Raw genomic sequence first — 21793 nt, 5'->3', positions numbered from 1 at the left:
TTTTCAGACTGTTATGTTGAGGAGTGTCAACAAATGCCCTCCTGCTGTGAGGTACTTCAGTGGGAGTACACACACACACACACCATCGTTCTGTACACATGCGCACTTACACACACAACATAAGGAATGCTGCTGGCACCAGTCCACCATTGAAAGAACAATGTTCTCAGTACATAATAACTTCCTCTTGGCGATGACAAACGATATTTGCAAAGGGAACAAAAAATCATAAAGTACCGAACTTGAAAAACATCTGCTGAGTTCCTTGTGACTGGAATCTAACAATAACTATCTGTGCATGCGCATTTAAAACTCTTTTAATAACCTTTCAATAGATAGGGGGCAAAGATACAGAAAGAGCTCAGACAGGGGTTAAACGCTGCAGTAAGTAACTGAGGCCGATCATTAAAACGTCATAACAAAGGCCTCACGTCAAATCCCAGTGGTTCCACAGTCATACAAAGGGCCTATCCTAAACCTGCTTATCATTTCCTCTGTTGTCTAACAGGTTCAAAACAGAATCTGGTGCGTAGTGTGCCTGTGTGTGTGTGTGTGTATATATGTCAGTAGTGTGTATGTGGGTGCGTGTGTTTATGTGTTTGACGGTAGTGTGCGCCTGTGTGTGTATGTGTTTAACAGTAGTGTGTAAGTGCGTGTGGGACTGTGTGTGTGTGTCTGTGTATATCCCCGGCTCACCCAGGAAACAGGGCGTACGTGTATGACAGTAGTGTGTGTGTGTGTGCCTGTGTGTGTATATGACAGTAGTGTGTGTGTGCGTGTGTGAGTGTGTGTGTCTGTGTATATCCCCGGCTCACCCAGGACACAGTCCAGAGAGTCCGCCCCGTTCCTGCGGTCGGAGCCGGCCTCAGAGCTGCTGAGCAGGGCCTGCTTCAGCGTCACGACCCACTCCTCCATCTCCGCCTCGCTGTCCGCAGCCAGGAAGTGGCTGTAGCGCTCCTGCATCTTCAGCTCAAAGCCGTTCCGACGCATCTTAGGGCTCTGGGGAGGTGAGAGAGAGGCTGTTCTGACAGAGCTGTTACGTCCCTATATGCCTACAGCACGGACAGGCCTCCAAACAATATTCAGCATCGCAACGGCGACTTATTTGGTAAAGTGAAGGTTGACTTAGTGTGCAAACAGACACAGAGTAAACACTCAAACCTGAGACAAAGATCACTAACTAAACTAGCTAAAAGTCATCGTTAAAACTAAGCATTTTGTTTGATTTGTATTGATTTACAAGAATAATCACATGTGGATGAAACTGGCTCTTTCTACTTTTTGACAGATAAATAGGTACATAGCATGGTTTGTCCTTGAATAGGAAACACAGACAATGCTGGAACTGCTGCGAAAAACATGGACCTGCTATCTTTGACCCTGGGCAGGTAGGTAGTCACTACTCCTCTCCACTTCCCTACGTTTGTTGATTGTGACAACAGTAACGTGGCAACAGAGAACCTGGTTATCACTTGAGAACAGTGCAAATAAGAGGACAGAATGATCACGAAGAGACTTTGTGCCGGGCTACCAGCAAACCCACTTTGCATATCAAACAAACTTCAATGAGCTCCCTCATTACACTCCTGCTCTCTGGAAAGAAGTCCATCCTTCCTGTGTCTATGTAAGCAGTCTAAAGAACGATGCCATCCATCTGACAGCTCCCTGACGGTCGACTAAGGGCTGACTCAGGTGCTGTGCAGTGCCAGGCCTCAACAGGCCTATTTCCTTGTTAAGCAAGCGGTTCTGTTTTCTGCCAGGTCATAGGAATGTAGCATAGACGGCCCAGCTCTGCCAAGACCACAGAGCGGGGTCGAGGAGCTACAGTAGAGGTGGCAGGGCTGGAGACACGAGGGGGGGGGGGGACTTTCACAAGGAGGGGCAGAGGCTGCCAGGATCAGCAGCTCAGTGGGCACAGTGGGAGCCCTGGGAGGGTGGGGGAGGAGGAGGAGGAGGGGGGGGGGGTTTAATAAAACTAGGAATGCAGTTATTATGATGACTAGACTGTCTGTAGAGGGAGGTTCTCTCTTGCCTTCTTAGTTCAAGACGCACACGTCCACAGGAAGTCATCGGAAAGCTTGACGAGCAATCCGTTGGTCCTTGTGTGTAAACACGATCCTGCGAGCAGCCATGGTTGCCTCATGTCGAGACCTCCAGATTAGTGGTTAATTCCATTCGCGACGATTAGAACCCGCAACAGCAGCAGTAGGCAAAAACACCACTTCATAAAACATTTCGTGTTGTGATTCTCACTGACTAAGCTGTTAATTTCCAGGGGGGGAGTTCAAAATGACATGGGTGTGAGCAGAAGTAACACGCTTCAAGTGCTGTTGATGCAACAGGCAATGTGGGGTTCTTCTGCAATACTCAAAATCGAATTTCCGGCTCCTTCCAACCAGCTCCCTATCAGACTACACAATGCATCCTCTGACTGTCTGGACAATGTAGACCAGATTCTGAGCTAGGAGGCTACTGTAGGACTTTAACAACGTACTTTGCAGCCACCACTGTGTTGCACATCCTGACTGTGTTCTGCAATAATTGAATGAGGTATGCCAAGGATAACTGGAGCTACTTGCACAAAAGGCACTTAGTCATTTATATTGGATCCTGTTGGTTGGTTTGTTTTGTATGGTGCCTGTCAATGCGGCTGTGACAGTGCAATTTCCCCCCGGCGATCAATAATGTGCTTCTCTACTCACTAACATCCCGTCAAGCTGCAGCTCTCGTCTTGCCTTCTTAATTGACTGAGTTAAAAGACCAAAAGAGGGGGACCAATCCCGTCAGCGTGAAGCCTGATGGGCCAAACATGAGCAGCAGGTCCAGGGGAGGTCTTACCTGGATGACATCTATACACGAGTCCAGGTAGATGGAGCCTTTGGTCTCCTTGCAGTTCTTCTCGTCCTTGTAGGAGTTGAGGATGTAGGAGCCGTCGGGAAGCTGGGACAGGTAGAAGTATCTCCTCTTGAAAACCTGAGAACAACCAGATTAGGAGAAGAACCCTCTACGACTGTGTGTACTGGAAGAAACGTTTCTTGATGTTAGTCACTGTAATACTGTTAAAACATCTAGTTCCTGATTATCTTCTGCACTTACTAATAGTACTACAAAAGTGCATATAGTAATTATATGTACTTTTGTATGTCGCTTTGGATAAAGACAAACGAGTATTCTGCTTAACGAATACTCACAGATACAAGACACTAGAAAAATGTTTGACAGATTGAGATTTGTTAGATTTTCCCAGGCACAATGTTGTGCTTGGGAGGTCTTGGTATAACTTGTGTTTTGTATAATGCGTTGACAGGTGTTGGACTTGGCACTGTGTATACAGCATCGAGAATTGAGGGATTGATGCAAAATAAATAGAGCATAGCGCAGGGTACTGTTAACCTGGATGTCACCAGATGGTTTACACAGAACCATCTTGGAAGTCATCCTAGGAAAGTGGTTGGAAAAGGGTGGGCACTTTCAAAAAATACTTGGCAGGTGATTGGATGAACCATCTGTCTATCACAGGGGAGTCAGATGGCTGAGCGGTTAGGGAAGCGGCTATTACTCAGAAGGTTGCCGGTTCGATCCCCGGCTGTGCCATAAATGACGTTGTGTCCTTGGGCAAGGCACTTCACCCTACTTGCCTCCCTGTACATACTGTAAGTCGCTCTGGATAAGAGCGTCTGCTAAATGACTAAATGTAAATGTAAATCACAGGCTAACTTCAACCATCCACGTAGCTGCCAGCAGTTCCTCATTGAACCTGGATAACTTGGAGCTCGGCAAGATGGATTCTCGTGTGATTGTGCAAAGCCAATCGGCCGTCTTGCGATGGTGCGGCAGGTCTCGTGTTGCTGATGTGGACAGAGTGAATGTGTTGTCGTTCTGGCCATGCTGTGAACGTGTTGCGTTACCCAGGGAGATGCTGACTCACCCTCATGGAGACAGACAGGCTGCTGTTGATGTTGGCCTTCTGCAGCCAGCCCTGCTTCATGATGCCTCCCCTCTGGGAGCACAGAGACGCTGTGTCCTGTCACACACACACAGAGAAACACACACACACACACAGAAACACACCACACCACACACACACAGAACCACACACACACACAGAGAAACACACACACACACACAGAAACACACCACACACACGCAGAACCACACACACACACAGAGAAACACACACACACAGAAACACACCACACACACAGAGAGAAACACACACACACACACAGAAACACACACACATAAACACACCACACACACACAGAAACACACCACACACACACAGAGAAACAGAAACACACCACACACACACAGAAATACACCACACACACACAGAAACACACCACACACAAACACACCACACACACACAGAGAAACACACACACACACAGAAACACACACACACAGAAATACACCACACACACACAGAGAAACACACCACACACACATAGAAACACACCACACACGCACAGAAACACACCACACACACACAGAAACACACACACACAGAAACACACCACACACACACAGAACCACACAGAAACACACCACACACACACACACAGAAACACACCACACAAACACAGAAAGAAACACACAGGACTATTATAACTCGTTTGTGCACTTGACTTTCAGTATGTATTATGACACACACAGCGCAGTTTCCTGGACACGAACAAAGCACAAACACAAGATTTCCCCAAACAACCAGTAATGACACGAAGAAAAAGGGTCTGTATAGGTTCATCACATTGTAGAATGTACTGTGTATATTTGTGTGCGTGTCTACAGCCGACCCGCGATGTGGAGAGAATATGCTAGCTTTCCATAATGGGGTGGGAATCATTTAACCCCAATCCCAGCAGTCCGTCCATTTAATCTGCTGCAATGTGAGACCCATCATGGGACCATTCATCACAATCGAACACGCTGATATCCATCGTGAGGGGGGACACCCTCTCAATTGACACACACACAGAAGATATGTATCCCAGCGCCACATGGAATCTGAATATTGAGTTAGCATGTAATTTATTTACTGCACACACAGCTGCATGTTATCGGGCTACACGATGCTTTTATTTGGTAAGGTGAACAGGGATGGGTGCAGACAAACAGATATTGTGTCTCCAAATGTACTTACATTGTTTCGTGTAGGCAGTGTGTCGGGGTGTGTGTGTGTGTGCGTGTGTGTGTGTGTGTCGGAGCTGTAATTACATTGAACGTTTCCATTTATGCATTTAGCGGACGCTTTTATCCAAAGCGACTTCCAAGCAAGAGTTTTACAAAAGTGCATCGGTCACTGATAATAACAACGAGATAGTCCCAAACATTGCGGGTAGACAAACATGAAGCATACATTGTGAAACCCAAATAAGTCCCAAAGGGAAGAACAATAAGAGCATGTAGTTAGACAAGTTACAATTAAACAGCAAGAACCACAAAAGTGCAAGAGTGTACCTGTGGAAAAAAATGCAAGCACCAATAATATATTTCACGGCGAGTACCATAATTTTAAGACAGTTACAACAAACCAACAAAAGCAACAAGTCTCTCAATAAGAGACATTGTGATTCTGGAGGAAACTAACATCAGGTCCAGCCAATCATTCCTAAGTGCCGTTGTACTCCCGGAACAAGTACGTCTTAAGCCTTTTCTTGAAGGTGGGGAGACAGTCAGTGTCCCTGATGGAGGTGGGGAGTTCATTCCACCATTGGGGGGCCAGACAGGAGAAGAGCTTGTGTTGGGACCGGGCGGGAGTTGATTCCACCATTGAAGCGCTACGTCCTCTGAGCTCGCCCTCGTGTGTACTTGGTCCTCCCTAGCTTCTGTCCTGTAATCTAATTGGCTGCTCGTTCTCCTGCCTCGTCACTACTGAGTGGCTCTCAGAGGCGCACCGCAACGACGGCCAGACCCAGCCTGCCTCTGACCCCCCCCTGACACCAATCTCCCTGATTGCATTCTCATTGATTCATTCTCAGTGTCATGCCTTTGTGTTCTCCTCTTCTCCTCGGTCGAGAAGAGGAGGACATCAAAAAGAGAATAAAAAGCCTTCCATAAGACCGTGGATGAAGGGATGTATTTGCAAATTCATCAATGTTCTACCATTACAGAACAGCTTTCCAACTGACCCTGTCTGGAGCAAAAAGGACACCGACAGTCGTTTAACCTTATACATGTCAGACCATCTAAGCACAAGTGAGTTAGGGACGGATAGCCTCTTGCTTTCTCTCAGTCTCCACCCTTCCCTGCAGTAACATACCACGGCAACATTTATTTTCTTTCAATTACAGCCCTTTTTTTTCCCCTGTCTAAGTTTATCCACATCCGGCCAGGGGAGGAGGAGGGGGAGGGGGGGAGGCAAGGGCTATTTATAGTCAGGCTCCAGTTTCACAGGCTCTCACAGGGATGAGGCTCCACAGAGCCAGTAGGCCATAGCCAAGATGTTCTCTCACAGGGATTCAGTTGAGTGACTCAGCACCGTGTTTTTGTGCAGGACGCTGTATACTGTGTGAATGAGTGCGTCGTAAGAGATTGCAAACTGTCGTTCGCCGCAAGCCAGTACCGTCAATCACGTCTCTCTCGCGTGTTTGTCGTCCATTCCATTTCTGCCAGTTTTTTTTTTTTTTTTTTTACTGTAACAAGCAACCTTAGTTACAGGGCAGCTGTGTGTTGCTCATCGAACAAGTGATTACAACATCGGCCCACTGGATGAGGTGTTCGAGAACGTCGATAGACGCATACACCTCAAATTACCTCGTCAATGGCCATGTACTGGAAGTCAAGTGCATGCTCACCATGAAATAGAAGCCTACTCCGTTGCCTGCCACTCGTTCGCCATAGAAATAATCAATGTCTCTGGTGTAATGCCCTCCAGGCCCGTTAAGCCCTGTAGGCCCCAACTCACCTCATCTTTAAAGTCCTCATCGATCTCGAACACGTGAGGCGGCAGCTTGTCGGTCTTCAGGCCTTTACTGTGAAAACACGGGTCAGGGAGGTCAGCGCGTGTCTGCGGACCTGATCAAGCTGCTATAAATCCAACCCCTGGTTACAGGGTTGTAGAGCATCACTGGTTATTCCCGTTTGGTTGCTTCATGTCTTCAATTAAAAGTAACTAAATTAGTTGTACATATGTGGGGGTCAATAAATTATGATTTCTGTCATGAAAAAAGTATCAAACATAAACCCTCTATTTGCAGTCCTGCTTAATTTTTTGGACGTGACTAATCCAAATACTGTAGTTTAGTGAATATGCTGTTTCTTTTTGTGTGTGTTCTTGCAGCCTTACTTTGGAAGCATCCGGAAGTCTCCGGAGTAGGCCTCGTATTTGTAATTGATGACGTGCCAGTCCGTGTTGTACATCTTGATGCACTGCCAAACAGTACCACACACAACTCCATTAGGAACACTCAAAGCACAAAACCTTTTCTATTTGATGAATTGTAATAAAAACCCAATTGACTACCACAGCCCTAGGCCTATCGATGCACAAACAAGGTGTTTCATGATATGCATGATGTGACTATCACTCTGTAGCTAAAGTGACCTAACTGCACAATCCTTTTGCATTGCGTTATGGAGAAGGTTGGTAGAGGAAGACTAGAATCTCCATATTTGTGCTTGATCGTGAGCCAGTCGCTGTATGAAGTGTGCTGTATGTCTTGGCACACTTCAAAGCCAGCGAAGTCTGGCTTTAAATGTTATCATGTTCAAGTGAGCATTGTCATAGGAACTGACATAACACTGACATAACGATATCAAGAAGAGCAATGACATTCTTACATGATATCGTACATGCACTTAAATACATACAGTCTTCATACATGTCCCAAGTCTTCATGAGATTTCATGTATTCTAATGGCTGTTTTAATGTCATATGGTTGGCTTAAGAGTAGGCAAAAGATTTGAGCCTTCACACCACGCCAATTTTCATTTGATTTTAATCACACTGTGATTCCTTATAAGTCTATTTACAATCTTGTTGAACTGCTTTCAGGCTGACATCCTATTAGAGCAGCACAACCATGGCATGAGTGAGTACCTCTTTGGCAAACAGACTCTGGGCTTCTCGCTTTGCATTCTGGGGCACGGAGGGAACCAGGGTCCGCCTCTGGCGAGAGATCTGGGACTCCTACAGACACAAACACAACACACACACAGACACACACGCACATAGTCTGTCAGGATTGGAATGACACATGGAGCTTCATGCCTCAGAACAGAACCACATGTGTTTGGGAATGAGACACAATGAACTGTCTGGGAGTGAGCTGACATGAGCCAATCACATCGAATCACATCCACCAATACAACTTTTTCACTGCAGAGTTGAGAAACGAACCTAGCTACATCTTCTAAAACCTGAGTGGTCATAAAAAATCAGTTAAAAAATGTACTGACTACAAACGTTAGCTTTCCATGCAAAAACTACGATTTTGCAACAGATCTCCAATAAATACCTATTCTATATTTATCCCTCATGCTACTACCGAAGCCTGGCCCGGTCCAGTGCTGTGTACCCTGGGTACTGTAGTGTTGTGACTCTCACCGAGACATCGTCGGCGGGGCAGAGGAGCAGGTCTCTGTGGGGGTCGCTGTGGATCTGAGCCTTCCTCTGGAACACCACGTTCTCGTAGTCCAACGGCTCGATGATTTTGGGCTTCTCCTGTAACAGAACGCAGTCAGACCCGGAGGCGGGAAAACAGGACTCGGCCTGGGCCCCTGCTCACCTGATCTGTTTATGGTCGGCTAGAGCGGCGGCTTCTGGTTCGATGGGGGTGGGGGCGGGGTGAGGGGTCATGACACCTGAACATGGTGAGCCACGTGAGGGTAAAGAGCAGGAGAGGGAACCACAAGGGTTCAGAGGAAAGCTACAAAGCAGCGAGAGACAGACAGAGAGAAAGGAAGCGTCGGAGAGAGACAGCGAGAGGAGTAGGAGCAGGCGACGGCATGAATAAAGAGAGGAAAGCAGTAGAGAGAGAGAAATAGAGAAGGAGAGGGTGTGAGGGAGGGTGAGAGCCCTGGAAACAGGTCAGGGAACCTTGTGGGAAAGCTCAAGGTGGAACCGGGGATGGTCTAGGTGAGTTACAACAGTGTTTCCTCTATGTTGATTTTGGCCCGCCACGGCTACATTTCTGCCGCCACGGTATCAGAAATAGGGCTGTACAAAAGGCCGTCTATCAGAAGTGATTGTTATTATTGCATGTCGGAGAATAGTACGGACACGCGCTTCACACCGCAGTTGAGATTGCGTGTGTGCGTCCTTGAGAACTGTAAGTCGTATAACTTATGTTGTCAGTTCATTTAAGCCTGATATTGTATTAGTCTATAGTTCTTGCAAATTTAAAGTAAGTTAAATAGTGGGTTTTATTGTTATTATTTGCTACAGAATGCTCAGCCTATCAAGATCAAATGAAGCAGGCAGTGTACATGCTTCAGAGTGGCCTACCTTAATCGATAGGCTAGGCTACTGACCATTTACAATAAGTTGTTACGTCAATTATTATTTGGCAGCATTTATGCCATTTATAACATACTTTAGAAGTGGAAGGTTTATTACAGGAAGGAATATTACATTAGCTATTAGACTATTACATAACCTGTCCGAAATATAGGGTTAGGGTTAGAACTTTGTTTTGGCTGAAAGTGTGTTTGTAACCTTAGCGCTTCGCTACTATTACTCATTTACCTCAGTAAAGGGGTCAGAAGAACTGGAACATTAACTAGACCAGAAGGGTTAGTAACATGGTCAGCCATTGACAAATCACTCAAGAGGAGGAATGACAAAAGTAAAGACAACAAGGAACAACTGAACAAAGATGGCCGCCCCCTGCATGAACTCTGCAGTGTGACATCCCGTTTCAAGTTTCATAGAGAAGCCAAATGATTTCATATCCCATATTTTGAACTTGAAATCGCACCGGTTCCACCACAACTAGGTCATATGGTGCAAAGCCAAGCAACAAGCTATAAACAATGAATAATTAATTTAAAGAATGAGCCGGTTTCTGCAAGGGAGATTTGAATAGTCCTACAGGAAGATATGCAAGAATATTTTGGCCTAGACTACATTTACATTACATTTACATTTATTCATTTAGCAGACGCTTTTATCCAAAGCGACTACACGTTCAGGCTGTTTTTCAGTGTATTTCAGGTTGTTAAATCAGTGTATGGCTTACACCTACAGGCAGCTGCAGCCTTTGTGCTCTCACTAATAAAGGCTGCTAACAGGTGTAAGGTCGGATCACCTCAGTGTGTGATAGTACTAACATAGTTAGACCCTCCTTCATAAACGCATGTGGCTAAGGCACTATCAGCTCCTTTCCAGGCCTCCCGTACACACACACATAGCTCAGTACACAGCTGTACATGTGTGTGTGCATGCGTGTGTTTGTGTGTTGGGGGTGGGGGGAGTTCATGTTCCATGGGCAGCTAGCCTCGCACAGCTGAAGCAATGGGCTATGCTGCAGCTATCAAGGGGTAAAGTTTAGGTCTCTGTCATTGACTTCCCCTCCAGCTGGTGCACAGAACTGCACACTACACAATCATCTCTCTCCCTCTCTTTCTCTCTTTCGTACTCATGCACTCTCTTCCTCTCTCCTTAAACCTCCACCCTCTCTCTGTCTAAGAAACACCACCTTCTGCCTTTTTTGTAATTGTGACAGTTTTGTGGTAACCCGAGGCTAAAGCACGCACAGCTAAGCCCTCCTCAGCACTGTCCATCTTGCTCTCTCTCTCTTTCTCTCTCTCTCAATCTCTCTCTCTCTCTCTCTCTATCTCTCTCTCTCTCTTTCTGTCTCTCTTTATGTCTCTCTCTCTCTTTCTCTCTCTCTCTCTCTCTCTCTCTCTCTCCTTCTCTCTCCTCTCACACACTCTCTTCTTACTAATGACGAATCAGTCCAAACCGTGGGCATAAAAAGTCCATTAAACCCCATGAAACAACAACAACACAATTCCTTGTATTGAAGTTTTAAATACTAAGTACTTAAATAGTATTTAAGTACTTCAATACTACTTGAATTCCTAGAAGTAACTATGACAAATTCAACACCAGTCGACGACACCGAGTGGTCCTACAGTAACCTAGGCCCTGCCTGCTGAACGCATCAGGTCACGCTGAGCAGTAGGGCGCCCTGAACAGCACAACAGCTTCCCGTCATGTGACACGGCTGGGGAAGCAGTGGAACCACAGAGACCTTCAGCAGGCAGCATCGTCGTACCATTACAACACCGATCGTGTTACAGAGAGTGAGACACAGAGAGAGACACAGAGAGAGAGAGAGAGAGAGAGAGAGAGAGAGAGAGAGAGAGAGAGAGAGAGAGAGAGAGAGAGAGAGAGAGAGAGAGAAAAAGAGAGAGAGGGGGGGGGAGAAATAGACAAGAGACAGAAATACATACAGAGAGAGACAGAGACAATAGAGAGAGAGAGAGAGAGAGAGAGAGAGAGAGAGAGAGAGAGAGAGAGAGGGGGGGGAGAAATAGACAAGAGACAGAAATACATACAGAGAGACAGAGACGATAGAGAGAGAGAGAGAGAGAGAGAGAGAGAGAGAGAGAGAGAGAGAGAGAGAGAGAGAGAGAGAGAGAGAGAGAGAGAGAGAGAGAGAGAGAGAGAGAGAGAGAGATCGACAAAGAGCAGGGAGATGACACAAGACAGGGCCTGACTAAGGGGCGTAGCCGCCTTCCTCTAACTACACACCCAGACTCACTTTCTCAACTTGTTTATGGCACTCGTTGTTTTCCTTACTCGACTCAGCTATCTGTCTGGCCTGAACTCTCAAACATCAGATGCCAAACATAGACTGTGACTTCAACATGCTGGAGGGCACGAGGCCTTAATGTTAGTGAGAAAAGTACATTTCCAGATGTCTGTTTCTGAATACGGTTCAGTGGAGACCAAAGAGAACTCAACCAGATGGGCTGTAAGAAACCGAGCAGGCTACAAACACACATGTGTGCACACACACATACACCCACACACACACACACATACACACCCCACACACGTGTCAGTTCAACAGTTCCACTGGCCTATCTCTGACCCCAGTATTTACTATTAGCACAGACACAAGAATGTCATAACTCTTCACATTGACTTGGTTAAACACACACTATAATCCAGGTCAGGCCTATATCACAGCTAAACTAGACTCCTCAAGTGCCTCAAAGTAAGCTATATTGATATATGATGTCATGAACTTGATTTGATTTGAAAAGGACTGCATTGGCCATCTGTCCATTTTAAGTCATAGGTCTGGTCACTTTATTTTCAGATTCAATCTCTCACAGAGCAAACCTCCAGAATAATGTGAATTTGATGACCCACCAGTGACACCACCTTCCAGTGCAAAACAAGAGATAGAGCGGATGACAAGAGGAGAGGCCAGGGACGAGAGGAAGCAGAACTATTGACCAATTAGGACACAGATCTACACACACACACACACACACACACACACACAGGAAGCATGGTTGTAGCCTGGCTCAGGGAATTCCCATGTGAGAACACCAGCAGTGCAACCTCTACAAAACAGTGCTTGTTCTCCGTTACCATGACTACCATTACCCTGAGGCTCATCCGCCACTTGACCAGACACAGTTTAGAGTCTGATAGTGTGTGTTTGATGTCTGTGTAGAATTGTTTTTTTCCTATCACAAGATTTGTACACGTTGTTGCGTCAGTACCACCATCATCATCATCATAAGACCGGAAAGGGGGCAGGATGTAGGTACTCAAAAATCCATTACCCATTTTGATTGAGCTAATCGTGAAGGTGTGTGATTTGTATTAATCTCATGATAGCAAACTTTAAGGGAGGGTATAGCTTAGCCGTTATAGCGCTTGACTGCAAATCAAGAGATTTCAGGTTTGTATCCCCTCTGTACTGTGCATTGCTTTAACTGTCTGCTAATTGAGTACATTTTAATTTGTGTGAGATAAGTCTCTGAACAGATATGTTCCTTGTTTGAGGTCACACAATGAATTATGTCTTTCACACAATGCTATAAGCATTTATTTTTAGGAATTTGTCTCCAACAAAACAAATAAATGGGGTCAATACTACGACACACAAACCCACAACATAAAGACACACTGGTGAGAATCTGCAAGGAACCCTCTGCAAATGATTAAAAATAGTCTAGGCAAGCTCACTACTCTGAATGCTTCATCAGCATTATCTGTAATTCATCTCAAACCACGTTCAATCTCAGGTTTTCAAGCCAGTGTTGCAAGTTGTTGACACTAGCATAGAATAGAGACAATGGATTTTTCAAATCTCAATATCAATCATTCCTAAATAACCTTCATGGAAAACAGCAGAATGGGACATCGAGAACACGACCATGCAGAATCTGAGCTGGTCGGCCAACAGGAACATCTTTTATTTCTCAAGCGCACAAAAGACACCAAAGAAGATGATGGCAAGAGTATTGGAATACCATGCCAAATCCTATTGAAACGATGTCACACACAAAAAAAGACGCAACTACAGAAAACACTAGCTATACACAATGAAGTTGTGTGGTTTTGATATCACTGAATTTGCATCCATTATACTGGTTTTCTGGATATTAAATAAGTCAAATAGTAGCCGGTGTCATCTTGCACGTGACGTTTGGTAAATTGTGAGTCTGACACGTTTTTGCTTAGCCATAGTAGCGACAAACAATATCACCGGTAAAGTATACAAAGTATCCTATACATAATATATTAAATTACAAGGGCAGCCTCCGTCTTATGCAAATGGACACATCTATGTACCGATACCTAGTAAGGCTATCTGACAATGGACATAATGTCAGGATAAACGCGTTAGCAAGGAACCGTTAGCTACTACCGGGTAATGAGAGATTGAGAATAAAAGGTTCTCCATAGCTACTAACCACGACCACCGATGTCCTCACAGCCTCCGAGACGCTTTGTCTGAGTTCCGCTGCCGTCCCAGGTTTACTCAACCTCTTGGTGAATTTTCGCACCTCGGACATTGTATCTTTCTCTTTAAAACTACCTTTGTCCCGGTGTAAGCATTCCGCGGTACCGAGCAGCAGCGGTTGTGACAGATGCGGGTGGTTGACCAGCGGTTGCGTAGTGAGGCGGGGCAAGTTGGTAACGAGAGGCAGGTTCGAGCATCCTCCTCGCCTCCTCAGCCAGATGCGTTGTCACTCACGAGTCAGTCAGTCATCATGGCTGATGAGTACCTGTCTGTCTCTGTAAAATCCTACTTTCACTAACTGCAAGCCAAAGCACTTCTACACTCTCGATATTAAATAGCCCAGTTTTCCGTTTTTTTCAGAGCACTGAAACGGGCGTGAGAGGCGCAGATCCTGACTTTCTTATAAGTAGCTAGCCATATGTACACACGTTTTCTCATGAATTGTGATGTGTAGCCTACTGTGTAAAGTGGACCTAGGCTAGGCTACTCGTAAATTGGCAATAATAAAAACAATCCATCGCTTTAGACACCCTCAAATATCATGTATTTGAAAATGCTGCACTCTGGTGGAATTCGATGGCAATTGCAACCAAACACATATCTTCTTGGATTGAAACGTCAGGAATGCCTCAGTCGATCAGAAGATCAACGTTCAGTTCAGTGGTTAGAGCATTTGACTGCAGATCAAGAGATAATTTAAATCTTACTCTGTCAGCAGGGAGAGAAGAGAGTCTGGAAAGGTCTTTAAAGGACAACAGAACCTACTTCAGTATAGGCTTTGACTTTGAGGCCACGTTAGCGTCAGATGGTTATCTTGGTTTAAAAACAGCTGCCAACTGTGTTTTTTGTTTTTGTTAGCTTTTTTTGTAGAATGTGTGATTGGTGTACAATCCCCTTAAATAGAGTCTAGAGCACACATGAATTACTCGAGCTGTCTTCAACAATAACCACATCAAGCAACCTAATTAAATAAGCAAAATAAACAAAGCCATGTCATGTTTTTTTCATTCAATTTTCTCTGCACATAAATAATATTATTGTAAATCCAAAATCCCCGGTCAGCAGGTGCTCAGCCTGGCCCATGCAGAGTCATCATCTGTGTAGAGACAGGTAAGAATTCATCTATGGGTGTGTTATTGATGACCAGAACTAAAGTACAGTTATCTGCAACACAGTGACTGAAGTGAAAGATGAGTGGGCCTGAAGTCCAAAGAGGAGCCACCCATCAGTTTGAATGCAGCTCTGTGTACAGGCAGTCAGCAAGACGAGCTGAGTGGTGAAAGGATGTGGGCTGACAAAAGAATGATGAAAGAAAAGTGGAATTTACCAAACAGAGAAAGACAGAACAAAGCCAATAAAAAACAAACAAACAAAAAACAATTGCTTCCTTTTTTGAAAGAATGACTAATATCATGATTGTGTTGGTGTGAGCTTCGAGACACAAAAGTGATTTTTCAAAGTATATGTATTGCACTTGGTGAGGGGCTATAGAGATGAACTAAACAGATGCAATAGAAGAGAAGTGGGGTGAAAGAGGGTGGCAAATGGAATAAAATACAAAGATATACATTGTTGGAAAGCTATGAAAGTAAGTTTAACTTAAATCATCGTATCATTGTGTAGCCCAATCAAACCCTTATTTATTGTGATTCATGTAATGAGGTTAACACATTTAAATGTGTTTGTTTTCAATAATTTTCTGATATTCAATAGCATGGTTCAGTTGTGTACCTCCTACTGTACTGTACGGAACTCCTGATACAGTATGCATATGTGTGTTCTCACCACTACCACTTGCAAGGTACAAGCCAAAAGAACAGTCATTAAAATGATCAGCTGCTGGATCATCCTTTTGCTTTACATAAACTTGGGTAAGACAGTTTTTAATTGTAATTTATTATATTTTATTATCTTAAGAGAATGCTGGCATGTCCTGTACTGTATTTGTTTTTCATTATTGTACTGTATTGTATTGTATGGCGGTGTAAGTAATTGTATGTGGTGGAAATCATTGTCTGAGCACACTCTTGTTTGTTTCTTTTGTTTCTTTTGAGCATCTTCTGGTGACTTAATCCAGTCAGATTCTATAATTGTGACCACGTTGGGTGACAGTGTGACCTTCACTTGCCTCTGCCCAAAACCTTTTATGTCCATTAAGTGGTTTAAGCAAACTATGGGACAAAAACCCATTTTGATGGTATCCTATTACTCCAAAAAAGACACATTACCTCATGAAAACTTTAACGATGACTTCAAAGTGACCAACCGTATGAGTGTGGAAAAAGAATTGGATAGTTGTCATTTGACTATCTTCAAGACACAGCCTGGAGACTCAGCAACATACTACTGTTCTGCTGTAAGATCAAACACGATTCATTTTGGAAATGGGACTTTTTTAATTCTCAAAGGTAAGTACCCATCTTCTTTTACTTGAATTGTTTACAAATTATTCACTTTAAGTGCAACCAGGGCGGACTGGCCATCGGGGATACCGGGGGAATCCACGGTGGGCCGACGGGGTTGGGATGGTCCAAAATACCGGCCCACTTCAATCACCAACCGGCCCTCCCTCTGACATCGCCGGCACCTCCAACTATTTTCCATATTACACAACTTGAACACGTATAACGTATAATATATAAATGTGCCTTGCCTACTCAACATTTGCGTCACTCGCTAGCAGACAAAGTTGTTTTTGAAAGTGAGAGCATGTCATCGGCACCAAAACTTAAAGGTGGACCTGAAAAGCTCAGGGAGAAAAAGAAAATATGTCTGGAGGAACAAATCTGAAACAAATCTCAGATTTATTTGGGAAACCACCGACTAGTGACAGTGATACGACGTTGTGGCGTTGACTTGGCCAGGAGCCAGTATCATTTTATTCCATGTGTACATCCAATCAAATTGGTGGATCCAAATGTTATTAAAACATATAATAACATGAAACATATACGATGTAATTTCTTTGTAATCATCCAAAATAATGTTAAGTATGGGTATTTTTGGAAGTAGGCCATTGACTGGTCGATACGTGCGATGCATTGAGTGGGAAACGCACCGTGTATTGAGTGGGACGCGCTCAGTGGGCCGGTCTGACAGTAACTCCCGGGCCACTTTTTTCCCCCAATCCGCCCCTGAGTGCAACTGTATCTATACTCGTGTGTAATGTGTATAGAGTATCCACACACAATTCAATCATTATTCACATTTTGTATTATTCTATTAAATATTTAACTAATAACTTGGGGTGATGTACAAGACTCATCAATCATTACTTGTTGTAAATACCAGAGAAGTTTTGTTTGTGAAAAGTATGATACAACACTAACATGCAAGATAACATGACAAAATATTGCTAACAATTACACTGCTTTTTAGGTTCAGGTTCCAATACCAAAGAAGTTGTCCAGCAGCCAGTGTCTGAGTCCATCCAGACAGGGGACTCTGTTACTCTGAACTGTACAATACACACTGAGTCCTGTGCAGGAGAACACAGTGTCTATTGGTTCAGACATGGCTCAGGAGATTCCCGTCCAGGAATAATTTACACCCATGGAGGCAGGAGTGATCAGTGTGAGAAGAGCTCTGAGGCTGGGTCTCCTACACAGAGCTGTGTCTACAACCTCCCCAAGAGGAACCTCAGCCTCTCTGATGCTGGGACTTACTACTGTGCTGTGGCCTCATGTGGGGAGATACTGTTTGGAAATGGGACCATGCTGGACATTCAAGGTAAACCATGAATACATTTCATCAAATATCTACCAAGTGGATATCTGAATACGCACCATTTCAACACCATTTCAAATCCAAACAATTACAATATTTCCTAATTCTGAATAAAAAGAAAAGTATTCTTTGTATGCCTTTCAAGTTTCAGATGTACCAGATGGTCAGAATCATCCTTTTCTCTTCATACTATTTTGCCTGATGACAACCGTTTCGATAATGAGTGTGACTGTCAACATTATTGTTTGTTGGAAAATGAAGAGGACACGTTGTGACGTCTGCAAAGGTGTCTTTACTATGACGAATTACCAGTGTACTCCTCTAACATTTAAGAAGGACTATAGAGCTATTTCACACTTAGTTTTCACAATATGCCCATGTTGCTGAACAACATTAAATAGTTCCTCACTGGGAACTGGCTTAAAGTACAGTCTAAGTACAGTATGGCAGACTCTAAAATGTTCGAATAATTCTGAAAGTGTTTTCTCATGTGTTCATACTCTAAGAGGGGCCAGACACGTCCGATTGCCAAACAGAGTACAGGACTGCCTCTGTCAGCAGAGCAAATGAACAGGTTAGTTTAGAGGAAACATTCCTGATTTAAAAATTGGTACAGTACTTTCACTGCATAGGTGATTTAGTTTCTGTATATCTATTTTGGTGTACTTCTGTATTCAATTTAACAACTCACCAATCTTGTGTAATTGTGAGTAGTGACAAATAACTTGCTTGTTTACCAGCATAACAAATTGATAGCATATTGTAACAAATCGCTGTCATTATTCTGTGTTACTTTTCCCCAGGTCAGTGATGATGTTAACCTGAACTATTCCACTTTAAAGTTCACTGACAAGAAGAAAACTAAGCCCAGGAGACAGAGAGACAACACAGTCTACACTGAAGTGAAGTATTAAATAGAAGGCAGTGGCAGTTAATTAGAAACTTATTCTACAAATATTTTGCTAGGACATAAAACCTAAACCAGTTTTAGTCTGTCTAATCAGGTAATGTACCATTATGTTGCTTTAGGATAGGATTAGGTTGAAGTAGTATCAATAGATGTTATTGTTGTATTCATGTGATATTACATTTTTCTTTATAGAGTGTATTACCCTTGAGCTTTTACAATAATTGTGTTTTTTAATATTTAGCCTTTTTGTTGTTGCTTTAAACATTATACAATGATCCAAAATGTTGGTACAATATAAATTGCCACTCTATGTAAATGACCTTTTAAACCTTATGATCATGAGGGTTTCACGAAGCATTTGTGCAACCTATTCCTGGTTGTGATCATTAAAATCTGTAAGTTACATTGATTTATGTAACTGTTAGAATTGAATTCAAACTTTACAAACAAGCGTACACCTGTTATCCCCAATGAATATTTGTATTGTTATTTAAGTAATTTACAATAAGTATTACATTACCTGGACTATCACAATGCACATCCTGTTGCCAGTGGGTGCAGCTCTTCTGTGTTAGAATAGGCCTATCTTCCTGGAGGAAACCAATCACGAGACACAACAGTTAAAAAGCCCATGGTGTATCATGTTGTAGTACTGCAGGTAATCTTGATGTTGGCTACAAAAGTCAGTCAGTATCAGTCATCTTGCATTATATAAACAAACTGACGGCCTGGAACATCTACTCATATCAAACTGTTATCAAACAAATAATCACACATATGCCAGCAGCAACCTTCATGATGAGTTAAGGACAACCCTCATTTTGATGTGAAAATCAAAACAGAAATGTTTGAAATTCATCTAAAACATTCATCCAACTAATTCAGTGATGTATTTCTGTGGACGATATAGACAATCTGTGGACAATGCAATTAAAGATGATAATTTAAGACGATAAAGTATCGCTTCCAATGTTAAAAGGTGAGATTTGTATTAAGATGATTGTGTATCAGTGAACCAAAGTTAGTTAAGAATCTAATTAAGTGTATTAAACCTTTTCCATGACAGCATTTAAACAATTATAATTATTCCAGTACAGCCAGGAGTGTGTAACCCGGAACTGTTTAATACACACAGACATGTGCATAAGAACATACTGTCTACTGGTTCGGATATGGTTTAGGGGAAGTCTATCCTGGAATCATTAAACCCATGGAAGTAGGAGTTCTCCGTGTGAGGGGAGGCTGGGTCTCCTATACAGAGCTGTCTACCCCAAGAGGAGGTTCATGATGTTGTCTTCTTGTGATATTTATAGCCGTATCCTGTATCAACCTCACAGTGACTATGCGGTGTGCTTACAGAAAAAGACAACAGTTTCACAGTCAGACCCCTAGCTAAGGCCACCCCTGTCTGTAGACAGGAAACTTCCCTCAAACCGTTGGTGCAGCAGGCCCACAAACACACAAGCCACCAAGAAAACACCTTTTACAGAAGCACCTTTTATTTTCCATGAAGAGGACAGACATGACGTGTTCAAATTCAGTTTATTTTTGGTCAAGACCTTAGTGGCACATACTGTAGTAAGATATGAAACACTGACATGCCAAGTCAGATATTGACCATGACATGAAGATGTGTAACTCATCTCTCAGTCAGGAGCGGAACACCCGAACAATACAGTTATAGTCTACATAAGTAAAAGTGCTTAAAAACCTATTATTAAACTCTCCTACAAAATGTTTTCGAACTTGTCTTGTCTCTTGAGTATTGCAGTCTGCTGCATAAGTAATAAGGTTATCTAGACAGTATGGCCTCTTGCACATACTGTAGGATCCTCCTACTTTGTTTCTGTTCCTTTCACTCTGTCTTTTTATCTGACCCTGTTTCACTCTCTATCTGTCGCGTCACAGCAAAGCTCCTTTTTTATTTATCCATAGGTTTCTGATCTATGTCACTAATGCTAACTTTTCTTCATCCAGCATGTTTTGTTCAAGACAACAGACCTTGGTGGATAAATTATGTTAATGTGTTAGGATTCATCTTATACATTGTCAGTCTTGGTCAGGTTTGGACAACATGCTCAGAGTTGTAGCCAAGTTGAATTGGTGGATGCATGATGGAGACCAGATACTGTATCTCACATTATACATGATCTCTATGGAGACAGGAAGTCCCTGTGTTTCATGTTGTTCAGCTCCACCTCAAGATGGAAAGTGTCACATAGGTCACCTGACAAAGGTGCATTAGCTGTGCTGGCATCAGTGTGAAGATGTGTGTGCATGGGTATCAATACAGACTTTACCTGCAGAGAATGAGCAGATACTAATGTTGTAAATGAATAAAGACATTTCTCATCTAGTGCTACCTGTTCATAGGGTCAGATGCTCTCCACTTTTATTTTGTTTTCTGTGGTGGTCTGTAAGTACAGTGCCGTCTCACATACGACCCTTTTACCGTCTCATTCTCTCCCTCTCTTTCTGTCTCACTCTGCGTTGCTCGTTAACTCCGATTGTGGTTTTCTGCAGGATGCATGCTACTGGTCTGGTATTCTCACATTCAGTACTTGGGTGCAACACTTTAATGGTCTTAAGTCACTCGATATGTTGGGGACATATGAACACTCTTTAAGTATAAAATTACCATTTTGAATCTAATCTGCAAAACCTTTCCCTCTCTGACACTAGGACTACAGTACTGGGCTGTTGTCTCTGCTTCGTCCACTGTAAGGACAGACTGTGTGGATATGGAACCATGCTGGACATTGACAATGTCTGCTCTCTGTTTCTCTGTTTCTCTCAGTAAATAGTAATGGCACGGACATAATCCATGTTTCTATGGAAAACTGTTGAATCAAATCAGATGGATTTTGGCTTCTGTAAAGTACATCAAAATATATCAGCTATCCTTAAGTTAACAGTACGAAAAAAGAGTACATTGTCTTACTAAAGACTATCTAGTTCTTCAGTCAATTGATTACGTAAATCTGCACTATTTGCATGGTTCTCTTTACTGAACCAATGAGCAAAAACACAATGGTTTATCCATAAGTGTCTAATGCCATTCATTATATACGTAGATGTAATGCAAGGCAATAAGACAATGCAGCCTGAATTGGGTGTCACCCAAAGCTAGAACATCTTAGCCAATCAAACACAACCTCACTTCTGAAGAGTTTGATGCGTACATAAACGTTTCCATTAAGTCAAGACACAGATGTAAAG

At 43.3% G+C, this 21793-nt stretch overlaps 1 protein-coding gene across 2 annotated transcripts in view; it reads right to left on the bottom strand.

Annotated features, from left to right (window-relative positions):
* The window catches only part of dock11 (dedicator of cytokinesis 11), a 54003-nt gene extending 39993 nt beyond the window's left edge, over positions 1-14010 (bottom strand). For both annotated transcript variants that reach the window (XM_067261857.1, XM_067261858.1), the window contains exons 1-8: positions 13889-14010; positions 8550-8666; positions 8043-8132; positions 7289-7371; positions 6908-6974; positions 3929-4024; positions 2839-2973; positions 816-999 (exon numbers count right to left, since the gene is read on the bottom strand). In XM_067261857.1, the coding sequence (XP_067117958.1) occupies positions 816-999; positions 2839-2973; positions 3929-4024; positions 6908-6974; positions 7289-7371; positions 8043-8132; positions 8550-8666; positions 13889-13990 (874 nt within the window). In that variant the 5' untranslated portion in view covers positions 13991-14010. The remainder of the gene's footprint in view (positions 1-815; positions 1000-2838; positions 2974-3928; positions 4025-6907; positions 6975-7288; positions 7372-8042; positions 8133-8549; positions 8667-13888) is intronic.
* Between the last annotated feature and the right edge of the window lie 7783 nt (positions 14011-21793).

Source organism: Osmerus mordax, chromosome 23, assembly GCF_038355195.1.
Source record: "Osmerus mordax isolate fOsmMor3 chromosome 23, fOsmMor3.pri, whole genome shotgun sequence".
NCBI classification, from domain to species: domain Eukaryota; kingdom Metazoa; phylum Chordata; class Actinopteri; order Osmeriformes; family Osmeridae; genus Osmerus; species Osmerus mordax.
The sequence above is the reverse complement of the archived record's forward strand: the minus strand, read 5'-3'. Positions and strand labels throughout refer to the sequence as shown.